At 68.8% G+C, this 19,011-nt stretch overlaps 2 protein-coding genes across 2 annotated transcripts; both read left to right on the top strand.

Annotated features, from left to right (window-relative positions):
• Window positions 1–69: 69 nt before the first annotated feature.
• Window positions 70–14,778, top strand: CHLRE_07g354650v5 (uncharacterized protein). The gene is made up of 16 exons (XM_043064629.1): window positions 70–500; window positions 734–1,444; window positions 1,728–1,900; window positions 2,099–2,255; window positions 2,483–2,665; window positions 2,920–3,048; window positions 3,296–6,414; window positions 6,594–6,786; window positions 6,994–7,131; window positions 7,308–8,572; window positions 8,739–9,681; window positions 9,898–10,091; window positions 10,270–10,519; window positions 10,774–11,001; window positions 11,201–11,410; window positions 11,665–14,778. Exons 1-16 carry the CDS (start codon window positions 333–335, stop codon window positions 14,476–14,478), a joined length of 10,875 nt encoding a protein of 3,624 aa, XP_042923197.1. The 5' UTR covers window positions 70–332; the 3' UTR covers window positions 14,479–14,778.
• Window positions 14,779–15,069: 291 nt separating this feature from the next.
• Window positions 15,070–18,981, top strand: CHLRE_07g354700v5 (uncharacterized protein). Its single transcript, XM_043064630.1, has 7 exons — window positions 15,070–15,461; window positions 15,531–15,822; window positions 15,978–16,034; window positions 16,232–16,405; window positions 16,558–16,732; window positions 16,980–17,044; window positions 17,383–18,981. Exons 1-7 carry the CDS (start codon window positions 15,244–15,246, stop codon window positions 17,629–17,631), a joined length of 1,230 nt encoding a protein of 409 aa, XP_042923198.1. The 5' UTR covers window positions 15,070–15,243; the 3' UTR covers window positions 17,632–18,981.
• The last annotated feature ends 30 nt before the right edge of the window (window positions 18,982–19,011 follow it).

The following is a 19,011-nucleotide window of genomic DNA, read 5'->3' on the forward strand; positions in this document are numbered from 1 at the left end:
ACTTGTTCCACAATTGCAAGCCGGACACCGGAAACTAGTGGTTTCTCCGCATGACAATCGTTTTATGTAGCATAATACTGGCTCAAGACATACTAGAAAGGCGAGGTGACCAAGAGCGGGGCGCTTCGAAGCGCTCTTGACACGCATTTTTGCGTGACATGTAACCTGAGCTCCTCTAAACATATTACAAGTACGCTTTGTTTGATTTACTCCATTCATACACTGGGAGAGGGCCAGCGGACATCGCCATGGAACCCGCGAAGCGTGGGCAGCGCCGCGGCCTCGAAAGGCCACGAGGTACCTTTTGAGAGGGCTGGAACCAGGCGAGCAGCATGGATTTCCAGCTACCGGCGGTGACCCGCTACTTGGCCGACACCGGTGGCGATGGCAGCGGTGCGGTTGCTGTGGGCAGCCTGCGGGAGTCGCTGCCACGTTCCAAGACGGCTGAGGTGACGACCATGCTGTCAGAGCAGATGTACGCCACCAGCCCCCCCACACGGGTGGGTGGGATCGACTGCCGCCACCGGGGCGGGGCTCCGGAGTCCGGGACACGCGGTTTGGGCACACGAGATGCCGAGGGCAAAACATCTTCAGGGACTGTGCCCGCCGCAACACGCTGGTGACACGGGAACGCTTGAACTGGGCACCAGGGCCTCTCTTAACCTCCGCTTCCCCTCCCCTGCGCTCTCCCCGTCGCACCTTGGGCGCACGCCACACCCTACCCCAACCACAGCTGCCCAAGGCGCTGGAGGCCTACTTCACTGGCCCCGCCGCCCGCGGCTACAGCCCGCCCGACCTGGAGGCGCAGTACGTGGTGCCCTTCAACAAGCCGCCGCCGCCCTACCGACCCCCCGGCGGCGGCGCCGGCCAGGGGGAGCAGGAGGAGCCCGACCCCAACGGCACACACACGGCCCGCGCGGTGCCGCCCGGCTCCGCGCCGCTGGCGCTGGGCCCGCCGGTGCACTCCAGCGTGCAGACCGGGCACGTGGCCGCCGCCCCCACCAGCAGTCCGGCGGGGGCGGTGGCGGGGGCGGATACGGTGGCGGGTGGGTGGGGCGCGCCGATGGACTGGTCGCACCTGTTCGGCACGCCCGCGCCCGCCGTGGTGCCGTCCAGCGCGGCCGCCGGAGGCGGCGCCGGAGCCGGAGCCAGTGGGGACAAGGGAGGAGCGCCGCCGGGGCTGCCGGTGCCCCGCAGCCTGGCGCGTATGCCCAGCCAGGCGGGCAGCATCGGCGGCGCCAGTGCGGCCATGACGGCGGTGACGGGCGGCGGCGTGAGCGTGCTGTCGCGGCGCACGCACAACGCGGTGACGGCGGCGCTGCCGGGCACTGCGGAGGGCAAGTTCTGCGGCGCGGTGGTGGGCGTGATGGACCGCCTGGCCGCCACGTCGGCGCTGCAGGCGGGGGGCGGAGGCGGCGGCAAGTACCGCTCGCTGCGCGTGCAGGTGCGGCGGGGGGGGGGCGCGGAGGGGGGCGAGGGGGTTTGGGTGGGTGGGTGTGGGTGGATGGAGGGGGTTAGGCAGGTCCAGACCCAAGTGGGGAGGGAGCTGGGGTGGGAGGAAAGGGAGGGATGGCCATGCGCAGGAGATGAGAGGAGAGGGGGCATAGGACCTGGGGCACGCGTTCGAGGCCGCGCCGGGGTCAAGATACCGCAGCGTCCCCCCCATCACCACACACACACACACACACACACACGCACGCACACGCCTCTCTTCCCCCTCCCCACAGACGGCTGAGCACAAGGAGTCCATGGTGAGCGCCATCTCGCTGCCGCCGCCGCCCCAGACCGGCGCCTTCAGCTCCCGGGCGGCGGCGGCGCGCATGGCGGCCGTGCTGGACCGCAGCGGCGCCAGTCGGGACGACATGGCCGACATCGTGCGCCAGATCAAGCAGTTCGCGGGGTGCGTGGGTGGGCGGAGGAATGGGGGGGCTGTGGGTGGGCGGCTGGAGCTTGGGTAGGGGATGGGGTTGTGGAAATGGGGATGGGGTTATGGAAATGGGGATGGAGATGGACATGGGTTCGGTGCCACCCGCTGTGCCAGGTGCTGCACTTCTCTTCTCGCCAACTCCGCAACCCCCCAACGCCGCTCGCTCCGCAGGCTGCCTCCTGCGCTGCGTGACGCCGTGTCGGGCCGCTTCCAGCTGTTCTGCTACCCGCCCGGCTCCTACCTGTACGAGGCGGGCTGCCGCTGCGACGAGGCGTTCGTGCTGGTCAGCGGCGCCGTCATGCTGCACGTGGAGGGGAGGCCGCCGCAGGTGGGGCCGGAGGGGGAGGGGGGTTGCAGAGATGTTTGGAAAGAGGGGGGGAAAGAGGGTACGGGGCCGGGGGTGCAGGAATGAGAGGATGAAGCGCGGGGCAATATGGTGTCACCACGCGGCAGGACGTGAACGGCCCGACAGCGGCGCTGACCTGCCCTCCCCCTGTGTTCTTCCCTCCACCACCACCACCAACACCACCACCACCAACAACAACAACAACACAGCGCCTGCAGCCGGGCAGTGTGTTGGGTGCGGAGCTGCTGATGCGGCGCGGCGCGGTGCCGCTGTCCGCCACCACCGACCCGCACTTCGAGGCGCAGCTGGCGGTGCTGTGCTGGGTGGACTACGAGGAGGCGGTGAGGGGCTGGGCGGCGGAGCGCATCGCAGAGCTGGTGCCGGACCTGCAGGTGCGGCCGGGATGGGGTGGGATGGGGTGGGGTGGGATGGGAGGACTGGTTGGGCCTCTTGTGGGTGTAGGGCATGAGGGATGGAGTGCAAGGGAGGAAGGGGCGGGACCATGCCCCCACTGCTACGCGCCTTGGCATGAATGATGCGAGCGGCTTACCGTGATTCCTACCCATGCCGATAGTAAGACACGTACTCACCAGCACAACTACACAACCCCCTTCGCACAACCCCGTACACGCGCCCGCCCACGCAGGCCAGCCAGGTGGCGCGGCTCAGGTCGGGGCTGCAGCGCGGCGTGCAGTACGTGCAGCGCCAGGCGGGGGAGCCGCTGTGGGTGGGCGGGCAGCCGGCGGATGCGGTGGCGCTGCTGGTGCAGGGGCAGGTGGGTGGCGCATGGTGATGATGGGGGGGCTGGTGCTGGGGGGGCTGATGTGATGGGGGGGCTGATGGGGGCGACGGAGCTGGGGCGGCGAGTAAGAGGCATGTCGCGCATCCGCACACGCGCATCGGATCCAGGTTAGCAGACGCGACCGGCAGCAGCAGAGGGGAGCAAGCATCAATTGTTGCTCCTTTCTACACACCGTACCGTACACTTCTTCTGATCATCATTCTCATCCTTCTGAATGCAGGTGCTGCTGGCGTCGCCGTGGGAGGCCAACGCGCTGGTGACCGAGAACCAGATCGTGTCGCAGCTGCGTGTGCTGATGGGCCCGCTGGCCGACACCATGGTGCTCAACGAGATGCCGCGCCCCGCCACCCACGCCGCCGCGAGGGCAGGCGGCCTGCGCGGCGGGCTCAAGGGTGGAGGCGGCGGCAGCATGCGCGGCAGCATCAAGGTGGCGCTGGGCGGCGAGGCGGCAGGAGGCGGAGGGCTGTCGGCTTCCACCTCCTTCGCGGTGCGCGGAAGGGGCGGCGACGGCGACGAGGAGGAGGATGGCGCTGGCGGCCGGGGGACCGGCAGTGGCAGCGGCGGCGGCAAGCCGGTGGGTTTCAGCCTGGCAGAGAAGCTGGAGCGAGCGGCGACGGGCTCGGGGGCGGGGTCGGCGGATAGCACGCCGCGGCGCTCCGCGCGCATTGCTGAGCCGCCGCCGCCGACGACGACGACGGCGTCACTGGGCAAGGAGGATGAGGACGAGGAGGATGCGTCGCCGCTGCGGTTCCGGCTGGCTGGTGGTGGCGGCGGTGGCGGCAGTAGCAAGAAGGGCAGCCGCAAGGTGGCGCTGGAGGGGCCGGCGGGGCCGCGATTTGTCGAGGACTCGCCCGAGCCCCAGCCGGAGCCGGAGGCGGGTAAGGCACCGGACCCGCAGGCAGCAGGCGCCGCAGGTGGCGAGGGGGGCGCGGCCAGCGGCAGCTCGGACCGGCCTGCCAGCGGCCAGCCGCGGCGGGCGAGGCAGGGCCAGCCGCCGGGGCGAAACAGCCGGAATGCCACAGGCAGCGGCACCAGCGGCGAGGCGAGGGAGGAGGCCGGTCCTGAAGTCGACGCCTCAGAAGCGACGGCGGAGGCGGGTGGCGACACGGGGCCTGCGGAAGCAGCCGCGGACGCAGGTCCGGCTGAGGGTGAGGCGACGCAGGCGGAAGCCGGGCCTCCCCCGGCCGAGTCTGCGGCGGCTGCCAGCAGCCGTGCGGCACGTGTCAGTCTCAAATTCTCTGATGAACCCGACGCCGAGGCGCATGGCGCTGCTAATGTTGCTGCTGCTACTGCCGCTGACGGCGCTACTGCCGCCGCAGCACCACAGCCCCATCCGGAGTCCCAGCCGCAGCCCCAGCATGAGGCGTCCGCCGAGTCCGCCGCCGCGCCGCCCTCGGTGCGCAGTGCCGGCATGTCGGCGGAGGCGTCGCTGCTGCCCGCCGTGAGCGTGTGGGACCTGCACGACGGCGCGCACCCGCCCGCCGACCTGCTGACGCCCGTGATAGGCCTCAGGGCCGCCATGGACGCCGCAGAGGCCAGCCGGGCCGCCGGCGGCCACGGCAGCGACGTCGGCGACGGCGCCAGCAGCGTGGGCGGCCCGCTGTCGGCGGAGGCGTCCCTCACGTCTCCGCCAATGGACACGCGCGGCATGGGCTTCGCGTTTGGCGGGGCGGCAGGGCCGGGAGTAGGGGGGCCGGCGGACGCGGCGGGGCCGACCGCGTCCGCGTCGTTCCTCGCGGCGGTGGGCGTGGCGCCTGGGCCGGGTAGTGGTGGTGGTGGTGGTGGCGGGGCTGCGCTGGCATCCGGCATGATGACGCCGGCGCTGGTGCTCCGGCCGGCGGCGCCGGCAGCCGTGAAGGACGCAGGTGCCGTCCCCGCCGCGGCACAGGAGCAGCAGGACCAGGAGCAGCAGCCGGGCGATGCGGCACCCACCGGCAATGAGGCAGCCGCCGACGAGGCCAAGGCTGCAGGCGACGCCTCCTCGTTACCGCCGCGGCCCGCGCCCGCGCCTCGCAGCCTCATCAGCAAGATCGGTGGCGGCAGCCAGGCAGGCAGCGCCGCCGGCAGCAAGGCCGTCAGCCGCACCGGCAGCCGCACCGCCTCCGCCCACGTGTCGCCGTCGAGCTCCCGCCGCGTCACCGGCAGCGGCGACATGCTGCCGGGCGTCACCTCCACCGCACCTGCGTCTGCAGCTTCTGCTGCAGCTGCATCGGTCCCAACGGGGCTGCCTCCGCGACCGCCGGCAAGCAGTGGTGGCGGCAGTGCAAGGTCTGCTGGACCAACCATGGCCGAGGCTGCGGCCACTGCCGCAGCGGGCGGCCTGAGCAGCGTTGACAGCACTGCCGCCGCCGCCGGCTGCTCCTCAGCCCGGGAGCGGCCCTCCACGCCCATGTCTGAGGCGCCCAGCCTCGATGACGGCCGGTCGGAGCAGGGCGAGGCCGTGGCTGGCGGCGACGAGCTGCTGCTAGGGGACTGCAGCCACCCCGTGCTGCCGCCGAGGTCCATGCCCTCGCCGCCGCCTGGCCAGGACGAGGCACGCTGCGCTGCTGCCCCTCCTGTGGGGACACAGCCGGCAGCGGCGGACCCTGCAGCTGCGGCCGGCATGCGCGAGGGCACTGGCAGCGGCGCCGGCGATGGCGCCACTAGCAGCCTGGCCACCCAGGACGGCAGTGTTGATGCGCGGGAGGCGGCGGAGGCGGAAGCCGCCGCGCGGCGGCCGCACGCCCGTGTGCTGCTGGGCGCCGCCGCCGCCGCCCCCGCCCTGGCTTCCATTGAGGACTCGTTCGCGCCTTCGTCTGAGGCATCTGGCGCCGTCGTCGCGGGTGCCGAGGCGGCGGATGTGGGCCGGAAGCCCTCCAAACTGCGCATGCGGATCGCGGAGGGCCCCGTCGGCGTGTCAGCGCTTGAGGGCGAGCGAGGCGACGTGAAGCCGTCGTCGCTGCGGCCAAAGCTGCGCATGAACGACGACAGCAATGACGCCGACGACAACGATGGCGCCGCCTCGGTTGCCGCCTCCAACACCATGCGCTTCATGCCGGCCCGCGCCTCGGTTGGCGGGCTCAAGCCCACTGAGAACGGTGGAGGCGGCGGTGCCATGTCGGCGCGGGGCTCCGTGGCTGGTCATGTCAGCGGCCACGGTGGAGGCGGTGGTGGTGTGACAGGGCCGTGCCAGCCACTGGCGAACGCGCTGGCGACGCAGTTCAAGTTCCACCGGCAGCGGGTGGCGGCGGTGTACAGCGCGCCGGTGGTGTTTGGCGAGGAGGCGCTGGGTGACCCCGTGCCCGCTGCGGTGGAGGCGGGCGCGACGGCGGGCAAGAAGGGCGCTGCGGAGCCCACCAAGTGAGCGCGCGCGCAAGCAGCGCTAGCGTGCGCGCCTTGCGTGCGCGTGCTGCGCTTGTCATGCTTGCATGTGGGCCTGGTCTGTTGGCCTGCCCGTGCACGTTTGTAGATTGCCCACACGCCGTCCGTTCACCCATTTCCGATCCCATATTTCCGCAACCCCGCCGCAACACCCCCAGGCCGCCGATGGTGCACTCCGCCATCGCCACCGCGCGCTGCGAGCTGATCCTGGTGCCGGCGGCGCTGCTGCGGGCGCTGCTGCCGCCGCCCGCGCAGGTGCCGGGGCTACTAGGCAAGGTGGCGGCGGCAGCGGTGGCGGCGCAGCGGCGGCTGCTGCAGGCCACCGGCCACAACACAAACGACTCGGGGCACGTAAGCAACATGGGCGCTTTGCATTTTCACGATCTGCATTCCACATTGTGACCCGAATCTAACCCCGTGGGAGGTCATGGAGTTACCGGTATGCCGGCTTCGCCGTTCTGAAACGCGTAACTGTTAGTCCGTTTGGCCGCACCTCACTCCCCCAAGAAGCCACGCACCTACCACCGCCGCCTGTGTGCCGCCCACCTGAATCCGCAGGCGCAATGGCCCGCCGCCGCCGACCGGGTACGCGAGGTGCTCACCAGCACACAGCCCGGCCAGCGGCAGCCATGGCAGGTGGAGCTGCTGGCGGCGGCCTTCAGCGGCATGCCGGCATTCGCGCGCCTCACATGGCAGGTGAGAGGGGGCGTGCGGGTTCGCGTTGATTGCGGATGGCCGGATCGGTATGCCCTGCCCTGTCGTCTGGCTCCGTTCTCAATGGAACCGTGACCTACTGTTCCCTCCTTCCTCCCCTGCTGATCCTTTTCCTGATATCCTGATCCCAATTAATCAACCCTGCAACCCCACTCCAGGCCCGGTTGCGCGTGTTCCAGGAGCTCGAGTACCGCCGCCTGCCGGTGGGCTCCAGCCTGGACCTGGCCCGACTCACGGTCACTGAGAAGGAGCTGCCGGACCCCGCGGCGGCGGCAGCGGCAGCGGCAGCACGCAACGGCCTGCTGTCGACCCGCATGAGCCAAGCGGTGATCTCGCCGCCGCCTCCGCCGGACCCGTCCTCGGCGCCACCACCCTCAGAAGCGGCAGGGCTGCAGCAGGGGCAGGAGCAGCACCAGCACCAGGGGCAGGGGCAGGGGCACAGCCTCAGCGTGAGCCCGGTGGCAGGCCTTGCGGCGGGCGCAGCGGTGTCGGCGTCTCCGCCGGCGCCGTCTGCCGGTGCCGCCGGTGCGACAGACGCCATTCCGCCGGTGCTGCCCAGCGCCGCCGGACAGGGCGCGGCAGTGGCCGGCTCCGCGCCCGGCTGCCCTGCGGCCACACCACCCGTCGGCGCCCCGGCCGCTGCGGCAGCAGCAGCGGCGGACATTGCAGCATCTGCCGTCGCCACCCACGCATCTGCCCCTGCTGCCGCTCAGCGGCAGTCCAGCACCGCCTCGGCCGCCTCCACTGACGGCAGCAACGTACCCGGCCAGGCATCCGGCTCTGGGGCCCAGCAGCAGCAGCAGCAGCACCAACCAGACCACCAGCTACAGCCGCAGCTACAGCCGCAGCAGCAACCGCACCAACACCACACGGTCGAGGCGGTGTTCGACCCCTCAGCCGAGGAGCCCCTCATTCCCTCCCTGGCGCTGTTGCAGCGCGCGAGCGCCAGCACCATCACCGGCGACGGCGGCATTGGCGACGGCAGCACCCCTCGCGGCGGCGGCGTGGCGCCCACTGAATCAGCGCTGGCGGCCGCCGCGGCCGCTGACATGCTGCGCCTCACCACCATGTACACGGCCGAGTCCTCCGCGCCCTCCGTCGGTACGCCCTTCACACCCGCAACGCCACATGACCCCGCCGCGGCTGCCGCCATGTCCGCAAAGTACGCAAACTACATTATCGGCGAGGCCAAGCGCGGGCCCATGACACCGCCCACACCAGTGGCGACGCTACCAGCGGCACAGCTGACGGCGCCAGTGGAGCACTTCCCGCCCAAGCCGGAAGCACCTCCCGCAGCCGCGCCGCCGCCGCAGCCGCTTCCGGATCCGACGCAGCGGCCGGCGCCGGCGCGGGAGCCGCCTGCTCCGCCGCCGGCCACGCGACAGAAGCAGCGCGAGGCGGTGGCGCTCCGCCTGGATGACAAGTGCGTGCGTGTATGTTTAGGGTTGATGTCCAATCTTGTATCGTGGGCTGTAGGGGGATGCAGGAAGTGTCCTCCATGCTTGATGGCGACCAAGATGGAGAACACACACGCCCTGTCCCTCGGGCTGTCGGGCGTATTCTCACTTGCACTTGTCCACCCTCGTCAGGGCCTACTGGTGTATCTGGGGAGACATCGCACTGGAAGCCGCCCCCGCACCGCCCGCGCCGGCGCGCAGCGAGGGCGGCGAGGACGGCGACGACACGTCCGCGCCCGCCTCCCGCCGGGCATCCGGTGTGGGGCCTTACGGGCCCGCACACGCCTCCATCACCGGTGGCGGCGGCGGCGGCTTCACCTCCGCTGCAGCTGCAGCTGCTGCCGCTGTGGCTACTGCTGCTGCTTCCGGCGATATCTCCGCACGTGCTGCTACAGCCGGGGGCCACAAGCTACAGCTCGTGGGTCTGGGCGACGCCTTCAGCGGCAGTGCACTGGCTGATGCTACAGCCGCTGCCCTCAACACGCCCGTCATGCTGTCATCCACGCCTCGCATGTCCACCACCGGCGGCCCAGGCGACATCCAGCTACAGCCTTCCATCGCCGGCGCACCCACCGCAGAGGGCTCCTTTGCCCAGGGCTCCCGGCGCCAGCCGTCTCCCACCTCGCCTCAACGCCGCAACACCGGCTCGCCTTCTTCGCCTAAGCGGCAGCAGCAGCGGGAGCAGCCGCCGGCGCCGCCGCCGCCCCAGGTGCCGCTTCTGTGTCTGGATCCCCACACTGCCGAAAACGCCGCGCTCTTACACGAGTCGCTTCCACTCGGGGACAACATCCTCCGAGCGCGCGTGCTCACAGCCGGCGGCGACCACCCGCCGCCGCCGTCTGAGGGCGGCGAAGTCGCCCACTCCGCCGGCGGCGCAGGTGGCGGCTACGCCGAGGTGTTGTGCATGAGTAAGCCCATGTTTGAGCTGATTGCCGGCGGCATGGGTCGCAGTGTGCCGCCGGCGGTGCTGCCGGTGCTGGCGCGGCACGTGGACTGGCTGGCGGGCGCGGGTGTGGACCTGGCGGCCATGGCGGCGGGCATGGAGGGCAGGTACAAGCTGGAGGAGCACAAGCAGGTGCGCAGGGCAGTGGGGGAGGCAGTCGGGGAGGCAGTGGGGGGAGGAGGGTGCTGAGGCAGTGGATCGCTGCTGGGGCAGGGGCCACTTGCCTGCCGTCTGCATGTCAATACCCCGCTACGTCCTGCACCCGTGGCTTTATAAAGGTGTCTCCTCTGCTCACAGCGGCTCTTGCTGTCTATCCTCTCACACACGCACACACGCCAATGCACGCAGGGCACGGAGCTGCTTCGCGCCGGCGAGGCCGCCCCCGCTGTATTCCTTGTGGCTGCTGGCGAGTGCGTCATGCGCGGCCCCGTGGTGGGGCTGCGGCCGGGCGCCACGGCGGGCGGCGGCAGCTTGGACCTGGCCACACTGCGGGAGGGCTCCACGTGCGGCGAGCTGAGCCTGCTGGCAGGGAGGCCGCTGTGGTGCGTGCAGAGGCGTGGGGGCGTGGGGGCATGGGGGCGTGTGGCATACGGCGATGGAAAGTGGGAACGCTAAGGACCAAGCGATGCAGCCGTACAGCGTGTTACTTATTGTTACTGCCGCTCATGCGCCCCTCAAATGACCACCTTTCTCACGACCTTTACTGCCGCATTGCAACAGGTACTCGCTGGTGGTGGCCTCACCCACCGCCAAGGTGATTGCGCTGGACCTGCAGGCGCTGCGCGGCTGGCTGTTGGGCGCGCCGGCGGGCATGGCGGCGGCGGCCGAGGTGGTGGCGGCGGTGGCGGAGGTGGACATTGCGCTGTACGGCCGCGCCGTGAAGCAGATCGCGATCCAGGTGCTCAACGAGAAGTTGGAACTGAGCATGTTCCAGTCCAACATGAAATCCATGATCCGCAGGGTCATCGAGGTGAGGCGTCTGGGAACGTTGGATTTTTGTGGGATGTGGCACCATGGATGCACTGCTGCCAAGCTGGCCGCAGCCCTAGCGTCGTATGCCTCATCCCGGCAATGCCAAGCTAACGGCAATGAACCCAAACCGCTCGCGCATGCCCTCGGCCCCGGCCGCTTACCCCCAACTCGACCCACACTCACCCACACTATGTCCTCCACGGTATCCACCACTGCTGAATCCATCATGATTGGATCCACCACCCCGCACAGGACAACGCCTCCGAGCTCAACGCCATCCTGGCACAGCAGCTGCAGCAGGAGGCCGCAGCCTCGGCCGCAGCGGCGGGGGGCAAGGCCGCCGCCGCCGCGGCCGCCGCGGCCGCCGCCTCGCGCCCGCGCACCATCGTGCTGGAGGGCTGGGACCAGGTGGAGGCCATCGCCGCCTCCGTGGCGCGGCCCTACGAGCCGGGGGTGCAGTCCTGGGAGCTCATCGCGCAGGTGGGGCGCTGGCAGCCGGGTGCCAGTGGGGGAGCTGTACGCACGCGTGTGTCGGTGTGCGCGCGGCTGGGCGGTGTGGGCTTGGCCTCTGGACGGATTGGGGGCCAGGCGCTTTCTGGCCCTGCAACGCTCGACCTTGCTAACCCCTCTATCGCCACGCCAACCTCGACAAAACCCGCCCGCAACCCCGCCCGCACAGGCGCGCTTCAACGCCGCCCGCCGCGCCAAGGCTCGCTACCTGGACTCGCTCTACACCGCCACCGCACTGGCCACGCAGGAGGACGCGGGCGGGCACGCCGCGGGCGGGCAGCGCGTGGCACTGCCTGCGCCCGGCCCGGTGGCGGCGGGGCTGGCGGCGCCGGGCACCGTGCGGCAGCCGCACCTGCACGACATACGCGTGGTGCCCAAGGTAGGAAAACAAACAAGCGGGGCGTCGAGGGCACTCCATGGCAAGCAGCGCTAGGGTCTTGCAGGAATACCGTACGCCACCTGGGCTGACACGCTGCCTGAGTGCCGTGTTTCCGCCGCGTATTGTGTTCAGCTTCCTCCTTCGATAGGCTGACAGAAGGTTGGCAATCAGCATGAACGCTCCCCGCTTTGGCTTTGCTCATACTACCGTAATAATTGCACCGTTTGCTCCTGTATATCATGTGTTGCTTGCAGGACCTGCGCGGCGGTGAGGTGGAGGTGCGGCGTCGCGGCGGCGATGCGGTGTTGCACATGCCCCCGCACGAGCTGTCCGCAATGATGGGGGCGGCCGTACACCTGGTGGCGCCAACCGCAGTGGCGGCGGCCGTGGGCGCCGTGGCGGCGGGGGCCAGCAGCGCCGCCGCAGCAGCAAGGGCTGCCGGGGCTGCAGGGCCAGGCACGGAGGGCTCTGGGAAGGGCGCCGGGACTGACGGCGGACTATCGGCGACCGGCGGCGCCAGTGCCAGCGCAGCAAGCGTCACCGCGGGCGCCTCTGCCAGCCTGCTCGCACGCAAGCCCGTCAACTACGCGGCTACAGCCGTCAGCGGCGGTTTTGGCAGCGACCTGGGCTCGCCCAGCCGCAACGCCAAGCGGCCGGCAGGGGCGCCGGTGGAGGGCCTAGGCCGCGCGCTCACGGCCGCGCGCCGCACGTATGCAGACTACTACGGCGCGCCCGGCACCACCGATGACGACGGCGTTGAGAGCCCTGCAGCGGGCGCTGCTGCGGGTGCTGGTGCAGAAGACGACAACACGGGCGGCAGCAAGCCCGGGCTTGGAGCCACTGCCGGCGGCGGCGTGGCGGGGTTTCGCTCCCGGCTGCGTGTGTCCGCGCCGGTGCTTGACGCGCCGACGGTGGTTCAGCTCAGCCCCGGCCCCGTGGCCCCCTGGGACTCCAAGGGCCGGCTGCCGCCCTGGAACCTCAACGGCGAGGCCGCGGGCGCCGGAGAGCCGCGTCGCTTCCCTTGGGACGCGCCCACTGCCGGCGCCGGCGCCGGCGGCGCCAGCCGCCTTGGCGGCGGCGCCGCCGCCGACCACCTGGCTCGTCAGCGCGAGCTGCTGGCCAGCGGCGGCGCGGCGTCCACGGCTTGGTCGACGGCGCCACTGGAAGGCCACCGCGGGCGGCTGGTGGTGGCTCTGAGTGCGGCGCCGTCCATGGCCAGTGTGGCGCTGGACCCGGAGACGCGGGCGCTCATCGAGCGGCAGATGGAGGAGGAGGAAGCGGCGGAGGCGGCGGAGGCGGAGGTGGCGGAGCAGGAGGCAGTGCGGATGGCGCTGGGCGATGCGGCGGCTCGGAAGCTGCTACAGGCCGGGCTGCAGCCGGCGGCAGCGGCGGGGTCGGGGCCGGTGGCGGCGGACGCGATGGCGGCGGCGGAGCGGGCAGCTAGCCTTTCCTCAACCACCGCCACCAGCCTCAGCGGCTCTTTGGGCTTCAGCCGCCCGGGCACCTCTCTCACAGACGACCCTCATGGCAGCCTGAACGGCTCGCAGCCCGACTCACGAAGCGCCAGTCGGGCGGGCCAGCTGCTGCAGCCCCCCCACGGCCACCATCCGCACGGGCACCGCGCCAGCAGCGGCATCACGGCGGCCGAGGTGCGCGGGCTGACGGAACTGCCTGTGCACGTGCTGGCCAGCATTGGCGAGGAAGACTCCATGGAGGTTCTGGCGGCGCTGGAGGGAGCGCAGCAGCACATGGCAGCGGTGGCGGCGGCGCGGGCGGCGGCGGGGCTGCCTCCCGCGCCATCGGCGTTGGCATCGGCATCAATGACGGCGCTGCCGCCGCCGCCGGCCCGCGCTAGCGCCGGCGCCTGGATAAGCAAATCCCAGGAGATCTCTGCTGGCGGCGGCGGCAAGGCGTCAACGCTGCCGCCCCTCCGGGCGGCGCAGCGGCCGACGTCCACGCCACCCGCGGCGGTGGGCTCTGTTTCCAGTCTATTGCTAGGCGGCGGCGCCAGCGCCGTCAGCGCCCCTGGCCCCCTGGCAGACGCATCCAGCTCAGCCCTGCTGCATGGCCTGACGGCGGCAGCAGCGACGGCGTCTGACGCCCGGTCGACAGCGTCGGGTGCCGCCGCCAGCACCCAATCCGGCGCCAACGCCGCCAACGCGCACGCGGCGGCGGCGGCGGCTCGGCGCAGCCGCATCCAGGCGCGCAACGCTGCGCCGGCGGCGGCGGGGGGCGAGGTGGCCGAGGCGCCGGACCGGGCGTTCTGGGTGCGCGACCGGCTGCACGACCCTCAAGGCCTGGCGAGCTCCGTCATGGCTGACGCGGCCGCGCGGGCGGTGGTGCAGGCGGTGGAAGGCGGCGGCGCGCCGCCCGACCCCCTGTCCATGACCGCGCCGGCGGCGCTGGGCGGCGTCGGCGGCGGCGGCACCAGTCGCGTGGGGCCCTCGACCAGCACCAGCGCCAATGTGCTACTGGCGTCAGCGGGTCGGCCGGCCATTCCCACGGCGGCAGCTGGCAGCAGCACAGCCTCAGGCCGGTCGCCGCGGCTGCAGCCGCTGAGGCGCAACGCCTCCTCGGCCACCGCCGCCGGCAAATCCGCAGCCACCACGCCGCGGCAGAGGCCTTCTGGCGGCGGCGGAGTTGCGGGTGGCTTGGCGGCGGCCGCTCCGGCGGCGGCGGAGCTGGCGGAGCAGGGCATGTTGTACGTGACGCTGGTGGTGCCGCCGGCGCCCAAGCTGCTCCCCGAGTTCCCGTCCCCGGCGCAGGCGCGCGAAGCCGCGGAGGCAGCTGAGGCGGCGGAGCGGGCAGCCCGTGAGGCCCGCGTTGACGCCGCTATCAACAACCCCGCGACGCGGCCACTGTCGATTGATCATCGGGGCGAAATGCGCTACGTGCCCAACTACCTGCGGCAGCGGCAGCGGCCGCCGCTTGCGCCGCCGCCCGTGCGGCCGGTGCTTCTGGATGGGGAGGATGAGGGCAGCAGCTGGGTGGTACCGAGCTATACGAGTGGCATCGGCTTCACTGACGGGTTTTATGATGAGGACAGCCAAGTCATATACTTTGACTGATAATGTGCGCAGGTTCATGCATGTGCAGATGTGCTTGTGATGGTGGGGGCGGTCGGATACTGTGTGCGCGGTCTGGGTCGCGGAGGATGCGCAGGTGCTGAAGGTAGGGGTGCTGAGGGCCTGAGGCGGAGGCTAACTTCGGTGAGATGCACAGACTGCATTCGGCGCTGAGGTGCCCGACTGCTGAACTGGCAGAACTGCCCATGACTCGATTTCGGGCGGGCCCAGACAAGGAAGGCTCCAATCAGTCCAATGGGAGCTCTCAAAACACGCACAATGTTGGCAACCCGCACGCTCCGATTGCCTGCTAGCTACGGAGCCTCCAGCAGCTATCCACGGCAGCTATCCACGCTCGTGCGGCGCCGCCCTGCCACTGCGCCTTGATGCCCGCAATCTGGCAGCCAGCCGGCACTTCCACACAGGCCTCGCCGATGGGGTGAGGCGGTGAGGGAGGAGGCGGTGAGGGAGGAGGGTGAGATGGAGGCGGGGGAGTTGGCGATGGAGGGGCTGAGCGGGGCGACAGGGGCTGACGGGATGTGGCGGGTTCAGTGCAGCTGTGAATCGCGGCACCCTAATAACGCGTTTGGTCTCGCATCCGCACTGCCGACTATTAGTCCTGACTGATTAGCCTGGTAGTACCACGCCTAGTATTTCAAGGGAAGTACCTAAACCCTAGACTGCGCTGCAGCATACGCATTTCGCGCTCCAGGCGCGGTACTCGACAAGCGACTAGTCTTCTTGCTTAGAAACGAACATATATCAAGTATGCTGGCGAGCAGCAGCGGCACGCCAAGCTGGGGATCCCGGCGGGTTGTGGCGCCGTTCGGTGCGCCCGGCCGCTCCCCGTGCCAGCTGCGAGCCGCTAACAAGCCAATTCACGTCCTCGGGCATGATCCAGGGAGCTCGCTGGGTGCTCGCCGTGTCGCGGTCCAGCGCATACTGTGCTGGGCAACCGCCGCTGACGCAGATGGCGAGCCGATTTGGTAGGTTGACTTCTGCTTGTCGCATTTAAAAAGGGCACTTAAAGCCGAACACCTACGTTATCACCGCAGGGCGCGACAGCTTATCACGAGCGTCACGCAATCCTTAAAGGAGGCCAAAGCAGCCGCGGAAGCCGCGGCGAACGAGGCCAAAACGACCCGGGGCATGCTGCGCGGGGTGGTGGAGGCCGCAGCGCACAACGTCTACTCGCGGCTGGGCGTCAAGGGCGCCAGCACTGTCCTGCAGGGCATGGACGATGTGCTGCAGTTCGTGCTGCCCTGCAACATTATGCTCACGGCTCGGCAAGACTATGAGTTCTTTCGCGCCGTGCGGGCGGCCACCACGGCCACCATGCTGAACAAGGTACGGTCTGCGCCTAAGCCGGGCCATAGGGGTTTTGGCTGCAGCGCCACGGTCACGCGTGCCGCAGCTGTGACGCTTGCCGTGCTAAGGCCCTTTTCCAGGCCAAGCAGATGTGATTACTGTGCCGTACTTGTACGGTGTCCTGTTTTGTGTAGGACACCGGCTTCCTCAACGCGGTCATCGTGCTGCTCAAGGCCGAGGGCATGGAGCAGGTCTGCCTGCGGGTAGCCTGCCGGGTAACGTGCCTGTATGTGTGCTCTTTGCACCGGCATATATATACTCTACATGGCCCGGATGTCGTCGCCGAGCCCGCTGGCCTTGGCGCGCGACTCGGCTGCCTGTAGGCACCCCCGCACAGTGCGCAGGCCGTTGGACGCCGCCTCGATGCCAGTGCCATCATGTGCTGCAGGAGGCTGGAGAAGTCGAGGCGGTCCTCTACGGCGGCACTGGCATCGAGGCGGCGTCCAACGGCCTGCGCACTGTGCGGGGGTGCCTACAGGCAGCCGAGTCGCGCGCCAAGGCCAGCGGGCTTGGCGACGACATCCGGGCCATGTTCAAGTACGCCGGTGCAAAGAGCACACAGGCACGTTACCCTGCAGGCGCCTGGTGACGACTGGTGCCCCTGCTGGCTTTTTACCCTGGGGCTGACCAGACACTTGTTGCAAAAGGGACTCACGTATTGATGTGGCGTCACTGTCGCGGCTATCCTGTTGTTGCCCAAGCGGATCATCGCAGGAGCGGGCGGCGCTGCTGGAGACGACGCTGTTCGTGCGCTGCGCGGCCGCAACGCTGCGCGGCTCCTGCACGGGCGTGCTGGAGGTGGACGTGGGTGGTGGCGTGGGCTTTGAGGTGGACCAGGGTGTGGGCGCACTGCGACTGTGCGCGGGCGAGACAAAGAACAGCCCTGAAGGTGCGTGCGTGTCTGCCCAAGCGAGTGCTCGATGGCATGGGTGCACATGTGATAGGTAGGAAGGACAAAGGATTCGGCCAGCACACAGCGTGTGTGTGTTAGTATTCGGCGGGATGCGGGCAAGAATTAGGCACAGCAGTCTTATGGGATTTTGTTATTTGCGTTCATTCGGCGTAGTGTGGAGCTCATTGCTAGCATGAACGTAGCTTGGGTGCTCTGTAAGTACCGTCTGTGCTTGCGGTCGCAGAGATGGATGATGCCGACGAGCAGCTGCAGACGTTGTTCCTGGTGGTGGCCTTCACGCTGGACAAGGTAGGTTGGGTCCGGGGATTTTGCGGGCGCCAGCACCGAATGGGCCGGTTGGGGGCGGGCGGGCAGGGCGTGGGCGGGCACGGTGGGGTGCGCGGGCGGGGTAGGGGCGGGCAGAGGGAGGGGGGCGGGGTGGGGGCGGGCGAGGTGGGGGCGGTGAGTGTGCATTGGATCGGACGCCATCTCGAGCACCGTGTACTTCAGGCGCTCCCCTACCGGGCTTCCACGATGTCGAAGACAGCCGATACAGTGCCGCGCTCCCTTTTCCGTGCCCTTCCCTTTCCCTTCCTGTCGGCATCCACTGCTGCACGCGCTGCCGACGCCCTTCGGCTTGTTTGCAGGTGTTGGCGGCTGCGGTGGCGGCGCCGGCTGCGTCCAAGGCTCGGGCGGCGCTCGCGCAGCTGCCGCGCCGCTTCATCATGGACGGCTACTGCGTGTACGCGGGCAGGGCGTCGGAGCAGCAGCTGCAGCGGCGGAAGGCGGCAGCGGACCGCCGCACCGTGGTGGACGGATTTGTGGTTGGCGGCGGCGGCCTGAAAAGCGCAGTGCTGCAGATGCACTTCGAGCGTGCGCACTACGAGAAGCTGTGAGCGAGGTTTCGTGTAGGCAAAGTCGTAATGTTGTAGAGTAGGATGTACAGCCGCACGTAACTGTGGCCTGAATGCGGCCATGTACTACTCTAGCCGCAGTAGGCGGGCGGAGGCGCAATATTGAAGGCTGTGCGTATTGAAGGAGAGGGCCTTTGAACTGAGGGCTAGGCGACCCCAGTGGGCTACTGCGCCGGCTTTTTTGTGTGTGAATCCGAGTGTGAATCTTTCTCATGTACTCATGTACTTGCACGTATTTTAGATGCACCTAGTCACGTCCAGTGCTGCACTTGCATCGGATTCTGTACCGGGTCCATCGTGCAGCTTTGCGGCCTGCAGCTGCGTGACAGCTGCAAAATGCATTTACAGCGGTTTCCACAGGCACATAGCCAAACCAGGTGCCTATCTTGCATTGAAAACTGTCACTCGACAAATGCAAGAATGAGTTATCGTAGTCACAGAGTCGGAGTGCGCAAGGTAGGGGCTGCACGATTGCGCATTGCAGGTCACAGCGGCCATCATAGATACCATCCAGTGGATGGCAGTTGACCCTGTGGCGTAGTTGTGTATGGTTGAATCCGAACACGTGTTCGCTTTGTTTGCCGTGTATTTGAGAGCACGAGACGTCAGCGACAGGCGTTTGAAATGCGTAGATGCGAATGCGAATGCGCGTGCAGGCGGCACTTTACATAGCGGCGCGCTCTAGGGCACGCAACGCCGTGTTTGCCATGTGCCTTTGTGGTAGATGTTTTCCCTGCAACCATTGACTTCGACTGTCCTGCATCGTACGTGTTACGCGCGAGAATAATGAAAAGGCAGTGCGGCAGCGCTGCCAGATACTGCCACCACCCGAGTGCAGATAAGCAAAACAGGAATTCAAGGCTGATGAGCATTATGTGTGAGCGCTGTGGGCGCATGTTTAGGTAAGGAATGAACGCAGCAGCGAGAGCACCCTTTGTGAAGCTGCGAAGTCATCGGTGACAAGGATGGGCTGGGGGTGTTGTGCTTGAGTGCTGTGCCGCTTTAGGGTGCTTGAGTGAGGCATGAAGTAGGACCAGCCATAGGAGGATGCGGCCTTGGAATGGAACAAAATGTTGACGTCACCGGCGGCGTTACACTAGAACGCGTGCGCTTCAGATTATTGACCTTCAACTACTGCGGCAGTTTGGACACTCTACTACTACATACACAAGTATGGAAGAAAAGTTCCGTGCATCCATGCAGCCCGCAGATTCCCGTGAGCAAGGACTGGAAAGTGGAAACATTGGCGAAGGGTGAGGATACGGGCCCTGGACAGGATTGGCTCACCTCCGGCATTGGATCAAACCACCAAAATGACATTCTGAAACACGCCTGCGAAGAGCCTCTGCAGGCCGCACAGCC

Source organism: Chlamydomonas reinhardtii, chromosome 7, assembly GCF_000002595.2.
Source record: "Chlamydomonas reinhardtii strain CC-503 cw92 mt+ chromosome 7, whole genome shotgun sequence".
Classification (NCBI taxonomy): domain Eukaryota; kingdom Viridiplantae; phylum Chlorophyta; class Chlorophyceae; order Chlamydomonadales; family Chlamydomonadaceae; genus Chlamydomonas; species Chlamydomonas reinhardtii.

Bases quoted from the DNA above. Each gene is read 5' to 3' on its own strand.
- CHLRE_07g354650v5 (XM_043064629.1), top strand. From the start codon at position 333: ATGGATTTCCAGCTACCGGCGGTGACCCGCTACTTGGCCGACACCGGT. The intron at 7,132-7,307 runs GTGAGAGGGGGC...ACCCCACTCCAG, and splicing joins TCGCGCGCCTCACATGGCAG to GCCCGGTTGCGCGTGTTCCA. The intron at 8,573-8,738 runs GTGCGTGCGTGT...CACCCTCGTCAG, and splicing joins GCGCTCCGCCTGGATGACAA to GGCCTACTGGTGTATCTGGG.
- CHLRE_07g354700v5 (XM_043064630.1), top strand. From the start codon at position 15,244: ATGCTGGCGAGCAGCAGCGGCACGCCAAGCTGGGGATCCCGGCGGGTT. The intron at 15,823-15,977 runs GTACGGTCTGCG...TGTTTTGTGTAG, and splicing joins CGGCCACCATGCTGAACAAG to GACACCGGCTTCCTCAACGC. The intron at 16,406-16,557 runs GCACGTTACCCT...GGATCATCGCAG, and splicing joins CCGGTGCAAAGAGCACACAG to GAGCGGGCGGCGCTGCTGGA.